Source organism: Ursus arctos, unplaced genomic scaffold, assembly GCF_023065955.2.
Source record: "Ursus arctos isolate Adak ecotype North America unplaced genomic scaffold, UrsArc2.0 scaffold_32, whole genome shotgun sequence".
Taxonomy (NCBI): Eukaryota; Metazoa; Chordata; class Mammalia; order Carnivora; family Ursidae; genus Ursus; species Ursus arctos.
This window is the reverse complement of record NW_026623008.1, coordinates 26,154,834-26,169,195: the sequence shown is the minus strand read 5'-3', so window position 1 is coordinate 26,169,195 and position 14,362 is coordinate 26,154,834. Positions and strand designations below refer to the sequence as shown.

The following is a 14,362-nucleotide window of genomic DNA, read 5'->3' as shown; positions in this document are numbered from 1 at the left end:
AGGTACCCAGGCTTCTTGGGAGTTAATTCCAAGTCTGAGACAGTACCATAAAGCATGAGCCTAGGCACATCTTTTTGACCAAAAAGGGAATAAACTTTCAAGGGCTACTGGAGTTAAATCAAAAGAATACAGATTGACGCTAATGTAACCGAAGTAATTTTCTTGATTTCCTTTCAGGATTTCATTGCTAGTGTGTAGAAATACAACTGATTTTTGTGTGGTTTTTTTTTTTATCTTGAACTCTGCTGAATTTACTACCTCTCACAGGGTCTGTGGGGAGGCGGGAGGTTGGTGTATTTGTAAGACTTTCTATATATACAATCATGACATCTGCAGTAAGAGTTTTACTTCTTTCCTTCCAATCTGGATGCCTTTTCTATCTTGCCTAACTGCTCTGGCTGCAACTTCAAGTAACATTGATTAGAAGTACCAAAAGAGGACCTCCTTACCTTATTCCTGATCTTAGGGGGAAGGCCTGCAGTCTTTTACCATCAAATATGATGTTAGCTACGATTTTTCATATATAGCTTTTATCATATTGAGGAAGTTCCCTTCTATTCCTAATTTATTAATGAAAGTCTGATGGGAGTTTTTCAAATGTTTTCTTCTACATCAACTGAGATGATCATGTGGGGTCTTTTTTTCATTCTATTAATACAGTGTATTACACTGATATTTAGGAAAAATTTAACCAAGGAGCTACAAGACTTGTACACTGAGACCTGGACAAAATACTGCTAAACGAAACTTTAAAGGACAGGGGCACCTGGCTGGCTTAGTCAGCAGAGCATGGCACTCCTGATATCAGGGTCATGAGTTCTAGGCCCAAGTTGGGGGTAAAGTTTACTTAATTAAAAAAAAAAAATTAAAGGACATAGATAAAAAGAAAGACACCGTGCATTCATTGATTGGAAGACTTAATCGTATCAGGATGACAATAGTACCCAAGAGATTTACAAATTCAATTCAATTCCTAACAAAATCCCAGTGGCATTTTTTTGTAGCAATAGGAAAAAAATCCTGAATTTCATGTAGAATTTTAAGGGATGCCAAATAGCCAAAACAATCTTGAAAAGGGAAAACAAAGTTGAAGGACTCACACTTTTCAATTTCAAACTTCTACAAAGCTACACTAATCAAAACAGTGTAGTACAGGCACAAGGAGACATACAGACCAATGGAAAAAAACAGAGAATCCAAAAAATAAGCTCTTACATATATGGTTGTTATGGACTGATTATTTGTGTCCCCAAAATTCATATGTTGAAGACTGAAATCCCAATGTTATGACATTTAAAGATGAGCTCTTTGGGAGGTAACTAGTGTTAGGTGAGGTCATGAGGGTAGGACTCTCATGATGGGTTTAGTGACCTTCTAAAAAGAGACACCAGGGAGCTCGCTCAATCCCTGTCTGAGAACACACAAAGAAGAGATTATGAGGGCACAAAGCAAAAATGGCAGCTGCCAACAAGCCAAATGAAATCTACCTTGCCAGCACCTCGATCTTAAGACTCCCCAACCTCCAGAAATTAGAAAGAAACTCCTATGGTTTAAGTCACCCAGTCTATGCTAGTTTGTTATAGCGCCCAAAGTGATACAAGGGCCAACTGATTTTTGACAAGCGTGCCAAGATCATTCAATGGGAAAAGAACAGACTTCAACATATGGTGCTGGAAAAACTGGATATCCACATGCAAAACAACAAAACTGTACACATACATTACACCATAAACAAAAATTAACTTTAAATAGATTGGAGAGCTAAATTAAAGAGTTGAACTACAAAACTCTTAGATTTCTTCATATGGGAAAAACTACATCATCTTAGATTTGGCAATGGTTTCTTAAATTGAAAACAAAAGCACAAGTTACAAAAGGAAAATAAACAAATTAGACTTCATCAAAACTGAAAACCTTTGTGGATCAAGGGACACTATCAAGAATGAAAAGAAAACCCCCAGAATGGGAAAAAATATTTGTAAATCACATATCTGATCAGAGTTTAATATCCAGAATATATAAAGAACTTCTATAACTCAATAACAAAAAGACAACCCAATTAAAAAAGGGCAAAGGATTTAAATACACGTCTCCAAGGAAGATATACAAATGGCCAATAAGCACAAGAACAGATACTCAACATCATTAGTCATCAAAAAAAAATACAGGGGCGCCTGGTTGGCTCAGTCGTTAAGCATCTGCCTTTGGCTCAGGGCGTGATCCCAGGGTCCTGGGATCGAGCCCCACATCGAGCCCCGCATTGGGCTCCCTGATCCTCTGGGAGCCTGCTTCTTCCTCTCCCACTCCCCCTGCTTGTGTTCCCTCTCTCGCTGGCTGTCTCTCTCTCTGTCAAATAAATAAATAAAATCTTTAAAAAAAAAACAAAACAAATCAAAACCACAATGCTTCACACCCACTAGGACAGCTATTATCAAAAAAAAAGAAGAAGAAAGAATAAAAAGAACAAGAGTTAGAGAGGATATGGAGAAACTGGAATCCTCGTGCACTGCTAGTGCACTTCTGTGGAAAACAGTCTGGGGATTCCTCAAAAAGATAAACGTAAAAATCCCATTTATCCCAGCAAATCCATTTCTAGGCATATACCCAAAAGAAGTGAAAACAGAGACTCAGATACTTGTACGGCACTGTTTATAGCAACATTTTTCATAACAGCCAAAAGATAAAAACCACCTGTGTCCATCAACAAATGAAAGGATAAATAAAATGTGTTATATACATACAATAAACTATTACTCAGGCATAAAAAAGAATGAAGTTCTGATATACTATGCTCAGTGAAATAAGCCAGACACCAAAGGTCAAATATTGTATGATTCCACTTATATGAAATATATAGAATAGGCAAATTCATTGAGATATAAAGTAAATTAAATCATAACAAAGGCTGGAGGGAAGAACAATTGGGAGTTACTCCTTAACGTGGACAGACTTTCTGTCTGGGGTGAAAAAGACAGTGGTAGGAGCACCTGGGTGGCTCTGGTGGTTGAGCGTCCAACTCTTGGTCTTATCTCAGAGTCATGAGATGGAGCCCTGAGTCAGGCTTGAGCTCAGCACACAGAGCAGGCTTGAGATTCTCTCTCTCTCCCTCGCCTTCTGTCCCTCCCCCACACCCTCTCTCTAAAATAAATCCTAAAAAAAAAAAAAAAAAAGACAGACAGTGGTAATACTTGCACAACACTATCAAAATGTACTTAATGCCACTGATTTATACACTTTTAATAACCAAAATGGTAAATTCTATGTCATGTATATTTTAGCACATTAAAAAAATTTAAGGTAACTTTTAATATAATTTTTTTTAAACATTCAAATGCTAATGTTAAAGACCTTGTTGTAGGCTGAACTGTGGCCCCCAAAGATATGTCCTCCCAGATACTCAGAATCTGATCTTTTTGGAATGAAACTTCTTTGCAGATGTAATTAGTGCAAGGATCTTGAAATGAGATGACCCTGGATTAGGGTAGGCCCTAAATCCAATGAAGACTGTCCTTAGAAGAGACAAAAACAGAGAGAGAAGGCCAGGTGAAAACAGAGGTAAAAACTGGAGTTAATGCTGCCACAAATCAAAGAACACCTAAGGCCACCAGAAGCTGAAAGAGAATAAAAAGGTTCTTTCCCAGAGCCTTCAGAGAGAGGATGGCCCTGCTGACCCCTTCTATCCTCCAGAACTGTGAGAGAATAAATTTGTTGTTTTAAGCCACCAAGTTTGTAGTGATTTCTTACGGCAAACCTAGGAGACTAATACAGATTTTGGTACTTGGAAATGGTACGTTGCTGTAATAAATACCTAAAAATGAAGAAGTAGATTTGGAATTGGATAATGAGTAGACACTAGATGAATTTTAAGAAGCATGACTGAGGCAATATGTCAACTATCAAAAAAAAAAGGGGAGGTGCCTGGGTGGCTCAGTCAGTTAAACATCCAACTCTTGATCTTAGCTCAGGTCTTTATCTCAGGATCATGAGTTCAAGCCCCGGGTTGGGTTCCATACCAGGCACAGGGCCTACTTAAAAAAAAAAAAACAGAAACAACAACAAAAAAAACCCAGATAGAAAAAATCTAGATTGCTTTCAAGAGATAGTTGGTACAAATACAGATATTAAAGGCAATTCTAGTGAAGTTTCACAAGGAAGTGAGGAACAAAGAAGAGAAAACTTTTAACATCTTAAAAAATACACATACCATGAATAAAATGTTGAGAAAATCTGAATGTTAAAGATGTTTCTGGTGAGATGTCAGAAGGAAATGAGGAATACCTTATTGGGAAGGTGATCGTTGTTATAAAGTAGCAGAAAACTTGACTGAATTGTGTTCTACACTGGGTAGGAAGCAGAACTTGGAAGCAATGAACTTAGATATTTACTAAGATTTCTAAGCAAAGTGTTGAAAGTACAACCTAGCTTCTTCTTGCTGCTAAGAGTAAAAAGTGAGCGGAGAGAGATAAATTGAGGAAATATTAAGCAAAAAGGAAACAACTCTTGATGATTTGGGAGGTTCTCAGCCCATCCAGATGGCAGAGGATGCTAAAATTATGGAATTCACTATTAGAAAAATGTGCTCTAGGGAAAGGGCCAAGGGTGTAGCTGGACAACTATTTGCTGAAGATATTAGACGTATGACTCATGGGTCCAATCAGTCACCTCAATTTAAGTCAGGAATAAAATGGGGTTATCCAGGATCTCTGAAGAACCCTCTTGTCTAATTGTATGGATCCCCTTTACATATAGAGGAGACTCAAGGTTTGTGAACATATTATACCAACAAAAACACTGTAAGGCTACACTTCAGAGAACACAGACTAGACAAAAATGAAAAAAATCTGACTTCTGGAATTCTATCAGCAGGAAAGAGCTAATAAAGCTACTCATATGTGAACATGTGCTACCCTTCAAGAAAAAGAAAGGTACACAGAAGTAGAAGCCAAAGAAGTAGGCTCAAAGCAGGGGTCTACAGTGCTTCAATAAACCCAGAGGACAGAGGATCGAACCACAGAGAGTTCTTCTCAGGTCTTGAAATCTAAGGAAACTGGTCCTGCTGAGTTTTGAACTTAACTGGGACCAGTGATCCCTTTATTCCTTCCATTTCCTTCCTTTTGGAATGGGAATATCTATCCTAGGCCTGACCCAGGATTGTATGTTGAAAGCAGAAAATTTGTTTTCTGGTTTCACAGAGAAACAGATGAAGAGGAATTTTACCTGAGATGGGTCATACCCAGAATCACACTCATATCTTGTGTAGATGATTTAGATGCTAAGATTTGGCTGTTTTTGAGCTGATAATATTTAGATGAGATTTAAGGCTTAAGAATTCATGCTATAATGGGTTGAGACTTTGGGGGATGTTGGGATAGAGATGAATGTATTTTGCATATGTGATGGGTGTCAAGTTTGAGGGACAAGAGGGTGGACTGTAGTGGCTTGAATTGTGGCCCCTAAAAGACATGTGCACCCAGAAACTCAGAATGTGAGAAGAGGTCCTTGCAGATGTATTTAAGGTAAAGATCTTGAGATCAGATCATCCAGGATTAGGCTGGACCTTAAATACAATGAAGATATCCTTAAAAGAGACAGAAAAGAAAACACAGAAGGCCATGTGAAGAGGGAGCCAGACTGGAGTTCTGCTGCCACAATTCAAGGAATATAAATCAACTCACAGAAGCTTCCAGAATCTTTCCAAAAGCTGACACCTTGGTATCAGACATCCAGCATCCAGAACTGAGACAGAATAAATTTCTGCTATATTAAGCCACCAAATTGGCAGTAATTTGTTATGGCAGCCTTAGGATACTAACACAGATAGCCATTAATAAAAAATATGACAAATTCAAACATCAAAAAGGATACTGACCACAATACATTTAAACATATCAAACATATTAAAATCTATGTGTTCATAATGGTATCACCTCCCAAGCCTCACCATTAGGATTTGCTATGGCATCAATTCATTCTTCTGAAAGTTGATAAATAAAGGAGAAAAATAAGCATTTACTCTGTTTTTCCTGTACAAATATTACAGGGTAACCAAATAACTGATGAAGAAATTCTTTATGGAAGAATTCCAGTGAATAACAGAAGAAATGATAAAAAAAAAAAATCACTATTCTGATGAAATCATAGATTTAGGAAACAATCATCTATGGCTGATAAATTCATTAGGTGAGATGCTAAGAAACTATAATGTTTAGATTCCACTGGCAGAACGTAAATTGATCAATTTTAGTATCACTTAAAAGTGTGCCTCCTGGAATAATTCACCATCTACTAGCATCATCTAATAGGATGACTATATATCCTAATTTGTCCAGGACAATCCCAGCTTATGGCTATTACCCCACTGTAATTATTAAACAGCACACCTTTTTATTATTAAAACTGATTGGAAATAAGTTATATATCACTCTATTCATGCATTCTTCTTTCTTAAAGAAACTGAACTTAAATCTCATAAAGCTCTACCAATTCAAGTTCTCAATCTTGGCTACAGACTAAATCACTTGGGAAATTTTTTAAAATATCGATGCCTAGAATCCACCCATGAATTCTGATTTCACTAATCTGAAATGTAACCTGAGAATCAGGATACTTAAAAGCTCTCCAGGTAATTCTCAAGTTTCAGCCAAAGTTGAGAACCACTGCTCTATATGTAACTACTAATTTGTGGGAAATATGAAGGGTAATTGAACATGTTAAAACACCACAAGTATTCAAGTAGCCAAATCCAGAATGTGGGAAATTCTCCTGAACAAATGACCTAGTTTTTTCAACAAAGAAATAGCATGGGAAAAAGTGCAGGGTGTACACAGTAGGGAGGGCAACCGCTGAAGTTAAGAGAAATTTAAGAGGCAGATAAACCAAATAAAACGGTAAATCTTATTTGGATAGTGATTTAAACAAACCAACTACAAAAAAACAAAACAAAAACTACCATTTAAAGAATCAAAGAAATCTGAACACAGACTGGATTAAGGAAATCTCAACCTTACTAGGTATGGTACTGGAGTTGTTTAGTTTTAATTCTTACTTATTAGAAATACATGCATAAGTATGTATAGATTAAATGATGTTATGTCTGAGATTTCTTTAATATTATTTGGACCAAAAAAAAAAAAAGAAGTTGGGTAATAGCAAAATGTTGAGAACTGTTTAGCTGTCAAAGCTGGGTAACAGGCAAATGCAGTTTCACTGTACCAAGCTATATTTTATATTCTATATTAATATCAAATTATGAAACAGAATAAAAAGGGTTTTTAATTTTTGCTTGTAAATGCACAATATGTGTTTGTGTGTGCATATATATATCACATTTAAATTTATAAGACAACACGTTAGGAGATGTAAAGAAAGATGAACACACGATCCTTAAACCTCAAGACTAGTGGGTAGTCCATGTTGGATAGAAAATTCTGGTTTGCTCAGGTATTATCTTTGGTGAAAAGCAAGAAGGTAGCTAACTCAAGCTTCCAGGAGGCCACAAAGATAAGAATGAAATTAAAGTAATATTAAACATATTCCCTAAGCATAAATGGGTGTGGGTGTTATTATCCCAACACTGCTAAATGCTAAAGATCATACCAAAACCTGACTTTGAAAAGTCTATGCTCTATTAGAAGTTGAGCCATTTGAAAATGCACTCTTTGCTCTTTGAGGAAGACGTGATCACAGCTATGGCAGAGCTTCTGGGAGCCCTGCTTCTGCTCCTGACTCACCACTGTTCTCTCCAAGGAACAAGTCCATCAGAAAGCTGTGCCACAGACAGGGCTTTTAAAGACACCAGGAAGATACCCATGAACCAGAGGTGGCGATTCACCGAATTAGAATTACTCTAACCAGCACAATGTAAAATCTTTGGAGAAGGTATGTGAGGCTTGATGAGAGGTACAAAGGAGAAGAATCTCAAGTGGAAGGACCAGTCTGGATGCCTACCACAACTCTGAGAATCACTACAAGAAAAACTCCCTGTAGTGAAGGTTCTAACATTTGGGATCGTTTTCAGATGAGGATCCACAAGTGACTCTGACTTGTACAGTCCTTCTGAGGTTGTTAGAGCAGATTACTTCCATCAGTATTGAGCCAGGAGTTTAGATTGAAGTCAACCACTGCACATGCTTACATGAACTTTTTTAATAAACTGATTATCAGCTGTTAAAAAAAATGTATTTTTTATAAGTCAAATGGTCAAATATTAGCAATTTTATATGGTTCAGCCTAATACTATTCTATAATGTTTTTCTTTCTCTTTCCTTAGCTCAAATAATTACATAGTTAATGCACAATAAAATAACCAGAATATTTAAAGGAAATCTCAGTCTTCTTTAAAGAGTGGTCAGTCTCCTAATATAGAATTCAAACATATTCACAAATATCCATAAAATTGCAATTTAACATTTATCTCCTTAAATGGTCTTAGTAAATTAGAAAATCATTCCATTTTCAAAGGAAGCACAAACTTTATCTTTAGAATAAATCATAGCTTTAAAATATTTAGTGTATACTTTCTTAAAAATAAAACTGAGTTGTGAAGATATGTTTTAAGATCATCTCAAACTAGAATGTATTTTGATGCATCCTGAGAAGTAATTTAATTTAAATATAATTCAATTGGTTTTAACCACCAAAAATTCCAAACAATTCAGGACCTAGACTATTATTATACATATACATACATGTATTTTATGTTACATATATTATATATAATTAATGGACATATTAATTCTTATGTTATTATAATGAATTCTAACTTACACCGTTTATCAAACAGTATAATTTTTCAAGTAGTACTTGATATTGGTTTAGCCTATTATATTAAGACCTTGAGCAAAAAAAAAAAATCTCTGTACCTCAGTTTCCTCATTTATAAAATGGGACAGTAATAGTGACTACCGTTTATGGAATTAATGAGGACTGGAGGATATATTACACATAAAATAATTAAAATGACTGGAACTTAAATGTTTATAAATATCAAGTATTACCTTTATTTACAGAAACCTCTGCTAGTTATAGGATGGGTACTGTGAAAATAATTCAGAATCATCAACAACACTAGAAGGGTCTCTATACAGGGCCAATGCAATCTTCAAGCAGATGCTTTACACTGTGTACACGTGAGCTTCAAGTATTCTTAGTATGTACCATTGTGCTTTTTAAGTAACACATTTAGCAAAAAGACAAAAGATTAAAAGTTCATCAAGGAATTAAGAGGGATCACCCATTCGCAATTATTTTATTATAAAATATTAAAATAACAGAAATCCAAAGCAAAACTTCTCCATAGTCCCATCACATGATAAAATCAATGTTTTCATTTGTTCATGTTATTTTCCATTCCTTGTCTACATGCATGTTCACTGTTTACATATTTACAATAACATGGATAACATTTTATAGTCTATTTTATACCATGAGTATTTTTCCATTTTGCAAAGATTTTCCCCTGTTCTCTCTTTCCTTCCTATCTCCACCCCTTGAAGGTAATCAACAATAATATGTAGCCTGACATGTAGCCTCCACAACTTTCTCCAAGCTTATACATATATGAGTATAGACACATACGTGGGGAAGGGAAAATGGTCAGCTTTTACAAAAATGGAAGCATACTACTTATACGTATGCTCATCTTTCTTTTAAGCATACCAAACACATATGGCTCAAATTTAATATACAGACAAGTTTGAGAGTGGATACAACTTACTAGACCATGTAATAACATATACATTTACAAAAGTCATCATTCTGTATGTAAACTTTGAAAAGATACAGGGATTTCACAAAAAAATACGGCCACCAGATTTAGTTAGATCTCGTGCTTCCTAAGTTTAATAGCCATGCATAAAATAATTCCACTATTCACAAGCTTAACTAATGAATTTTAAAACTTATATTAGAAAATAAAAATTTTACAATCTTAAAAAAACTCACAGGGGCACCTGGGTGGCGCAGCTGTTAAGCGTCTGCCTTCGGCTCAGGGCGTAATCCCGGCAATATGGGATCGAGCCCCACATCGGGTTCCTCCACGAGGAGCCTGCTTCTTCCTCTCCCACTCCCCCTGCTTGTGTTCCCTCTCTAGCTGGCTGTCTCTATCTCTGTCAAATAAATAAAATCTTTAAAAAAAAATAACTCATAAATAATATTTCAAAAATATTCTAACTTTAAAATAAGAAAGACTACGTGTATACAACCTTCATATGAACTTGGTTCTTAGCACAGGTAGATATGGTTGCTGACCCACCCACATACTTAGCTTCCCCAAGTTCAAAAACTGGAAGACTGGCATTCCAATATAGTCAGAATACAATCAAATCAACCTTATCTAATGAATACTTATTGTTCTAAATGCCCACAAGCATAAAAGTAAGACAGCCCGCAGGCCTACACAGAAATTAAGGTTGTTAACCCAAGGGTCTTAAAACACACTCTCCCATCTAACCATAATCCAGAACAATCAGAAGATTCCTAAATCTGAATCCATAGGAGACAATTTTGGAGTATAAAGGATGCTATGGAAGATTTACTAAAGCTCCCAAAATTACAAAGTAACTTGGTACCCAAGCCCTACAGCCTCAACTGCAACAGGTGAACTTTCTTACCAAAAAATCAATGTAAGTCTTGAGTTCCTATTACATGGAAGTCATAGTGTTGGAGATGCAAAATGCAATAAAATGGGCCCTACCCTAAAAGAATTCACAATTTAGCAGGACAGCCAGAATGTATTACCCTAGATGATCATAAATACCACAGCATAATGCCTAGCATACAGTTCAACAACTAGCATGGGTGCTCAACAATTTTTTGTGACTTACAATTATAAAGGTCAAAGCAGTTAGGCATCATAAATATAATACCATGTCATCATCAATGCAATTTCAGATTAAATAGCCTAAATTTATTACCTAGGCCTATGCAATTTTTTTAGCTGCCTCAAAGCAAATTACTTAAAAAGATACTGTACTTTTGTACATAGTCCCTGCTAATCTGTTTAGAATACACATATGGAATCCACATGGGTTTAGCACACATCAAAAAAATGAGGGGAAAAAAGCACATGTACCATGTGTACAGTTCAGGATAACCCTACTGAACATTCTAACCAAATATCAAAAACAAAATGGAGGCACACCTGTCTGGTAGAGCATGCGACTCCTGAACAAGGGTTTTGAGTTCAAGCCCCACATTGGGTATAGACATTACTTAAAAAAAAAAAAAAAAAAAAAAAAAAAAAAAAAAACGAAAATAACTTAAAAAATGGATTATGGAGCCTGAAAGACAATGAACGTAATCTTCCTCCACAATGAAATTGGTAAAATAATGGGTAAAACCTGTAGAAGTGCTATATACATTACATGATATTAAAAAATAATAGTTTAGATTACTACCAGTGAGGCACCTTTAAAGTGTATTAGAAGAGAAAGAAGTGTTTAAAATCTAGTTGAATTTGTTACCGACATGCTTAGATGTTTTCTAGAACATTCCATTTCATAAGATGAATGATAATAGCATTAGTAGCAACTGGATTCAGAGATCTCCTTGAATGAACATTACACATCTAAAGTAATTTATCCTATATCTTTTAATTGGTGGACCACATGCCATGCGCCTTGACTAAAATATGAGGATCCAGTTTAAACTGACTCACAGCTTGAAGAGTATTTTAAAATTTCAAAAATGTGCATTCCATACCCAATATTTACACTAAATGAACTATTTAATATACTATCATACAGTTTAACTTATTCTAGCTATGACTAATTATTGCATAAGAAAGATCTAAACTTCTATAAACCTAAGACTATCGACATTAAATTTTAATTGCTCCAAATACTACAATGAAATGCATTAAAATAACTGAAATGGATAAAGGGCTAGATATAGGAATAAACACGTGATAAAACCAATAAAATGTTAATAGTAGAATCTAGGTAGTGAGTGTATGAACGCTCCCTGTACATTTTTTCAATTTTGCTGTGTAGCTGAAAATATTTCCTAATAAATTGTTAGAAAAAAACTATTTGACATTTCTTTGGTAATTTATAATTTAAGTTTTGTTTCATTTTAGGTAGGCATGATAGGCATGGAGCCCAAGATGGGGCTTGAACTCAGACCCTGGGATCAATACCTAAGCCAAGATCGAGAGTCCTAACACTTAAACAACTGAGCCACCCAGACGCCCCTATAATTTAAGCCTTTAAGGAGAGAAACAGACTGGCCTCGGACACAAGCACTGTAGTTGGGACAAACCTGAATTCAAATCCCAGCTCAACCTCTTAAAGAGCTATCTGATCTTAAGTATAATTACTTAACCTCTCTACGCCTACATTTCTTCATCTGCAAAATGGATTTTACACAGCTAAGACAAAGTTAAATTCCTCCTGTAAAGCACAGTACCAGGCACATAGTAAGCACTCAAAACGTTAGCGTTAGCAGGAAGAAAGGGAATGAAGCATGAGAGACTATGGACTCTGAGAAACAAACTGAGGGCTACAGAGGGGAGGGGGGTGGGGGAATGGGATAGGCTGGTGATGGGTAGTAAGGAGGGCACGTATTGCATGGTGCACTGGGTGTTATACGCAACTAATGAATCATCGAACTTTACATCAGAAACCAGGGATGTACTGTATGGTGACTAACATAATATAATAAAAATACATTAAAATTTTAAAAAAGTTAGCTGTAATTCATTATGATATTGCTAATCCTATGCTAAATCAAAAAGGCACTGTCACTAAAAAAAATTAAATGGTAATATTTTACGTGGTTGGAGTAACACTAATTTGATCATTTTGTGACCATTCCCAAAAGGAAGATTCCTGATAGAAAACTTACTGCTCAACATACCAAGGTGGGGGGGTAGGAAGTTAAAAACAAAATCTGAAAAATATTGCTCAATCGATAGTGCAGTATTGTTCTCCGCCTGAAAATAAATCATTCAGAATTAAATAAGAAAAGTTTCAAGACAAACTTTAAAAGGCACTCAACAACTCCCATGTACAACTGGCTTCACCTCTGCAGGCTGGTTGGGTACATCCTTGTTATGACAAAACTTGTCATACTCTTTCATGTTCTTAATTGTTGGTAAAGAGGCTAGACTAGAACATGACATTTAGAGTTGCCAAAATCTCTCTAAATCAGGACATGCCAACGACCCTACTTCTTCACAGGTAAGAGCACCACCTCCACCTTGGTCTTGATAACGGTTATGGGGGGAGGGGAAAGGAGGTAGGAAAATGAATTCGCAATGGTGTTACTGAAGAACCGTCCAGGTTATTCCTCTTAAGACCCGTCCACGACTTATTCCCGCCACTACCACCCCCACCTGACCTCTCCCCAGTTAAACTTCCAGAGTCTGATTTACTAAAGATGCACTTAAGAGTGTGACACCTTCCCTCCCCTGGCCCACATAACCCACCCCCAGTGCTGGAAAAATAAAAAAAAGCAAACAACAACCCTCGCCCCTCCCCCTCTTAACCAGCAGCAAATCTTTGTCCCACCTGCCGAAGGACCACTCTCCAGCGCGCTCCAGAGCCAAGGTTGCCTCAGTTCTGCCCACAACCTCTCCCCAGCCGGGCCTCGGCGACCCCTCCACGAGCCTGCTCTTGGCCCATTCCCGGCCCCGGGACGCGACTCCCGCCCCGCCCCCCGCCGCCCGCCGCCCGAGTTCTGCCTCACCTCACCTACCCTCTTTCGGGGGCCGGACTCCACCTCTCTCTCCGCCATGTTGGGCCCCGCTCGGAACCGCTGCGGCTCCCGGCGCGGTGGCGGCGGAACCTCTCGGGCCCCCGGCCCCCGCCCACACTGCAGGCACGGCCGCCTCGCGGCAGCTTCCCCGGACCCGGCAGGGCCTGGCGCTGAGAGTGGGGAGGGGGCGGATGCCGCGCGCCGGGTCGGAGATCCAGAGATCCCACGGGTGCGCGCGTGGGCGGTAGGGCCTGCCCGGGAAAGGGGGGGCCGGGACTCGGGGGGTTAATGGCCTCCAAGGGGCCCCGTGAGTAGGATTATTTTCTCTCAGAGAAATTCCTCCGCCTGCGGTTTCTTAAAGGGATCACCAAACCAGCCCCTTGCGCGCGCCCCAGATGCGCAGGCGCACCTTAAGCCCCTCCTTCCTTTCCCACCAAGCCCCCGGTCCTGAGCGTGCGCGGTGAGTGACCAAGGGTAGGCCAAATCCTGCAAGTCTCTTTGCTGCCAGCAGCTGCTCCCACCACTCAACTATGGCCGCTGCCTTAAAGGGACCATGACGCAGTGATGAAGGAGGAATGAAAGAAATTAATGAAATGACTATCTGGAGAATAGGGTGACATGTCAGTGAGGGGTCCAGATCATCATCTTACACCTGACTGCGGAGATG

At 37.9% G+C, this 14,362-nt stretch overlaps 1 protein-coding gene and 1 pseudogene across 7 annotated transcripts in view; one reads left to right on the top strand and one right to left on the bottom strand.

The window, feature by feature from the left end:
• The window catches only part of ZMYM4 (zinc finger MYM-type containing 4), a 142,213-nt gene extending 128,122 nt beyond the window's left edge, over window positions 1-14,091 (bottom strand). For 3 of the 7 annotated variants that reach the window (XM_048222020.2, XM_048222022.2, XM_057305388.1), the window contains exon 1: window positions 13,696-14,090. In XM_048222020.2, the coding sequence (XP_048077977.1) occupies window positions 13,696-13,734 (39 nt within the window). In that variant the 5' untranslated portion in view covers window positions 13,735-14,090. Of the gene's footprint in view, window positions 1-13,508; window positions 13,647-13,686 lie in introns of those variants that run through there. The other 4 variants (XM_057305389.1, XM_057305386.1, XM_026516702.4 and 1 more) reach the window with 4 other exon arrangements.
• Window positions 7,650-8,148, top strand: LOC125283082 (40S ribosomal protein S20-like; annotated as a pseudogene).
• Window positions 14,092-14,362: the final 271 nt, after the last annotated feature.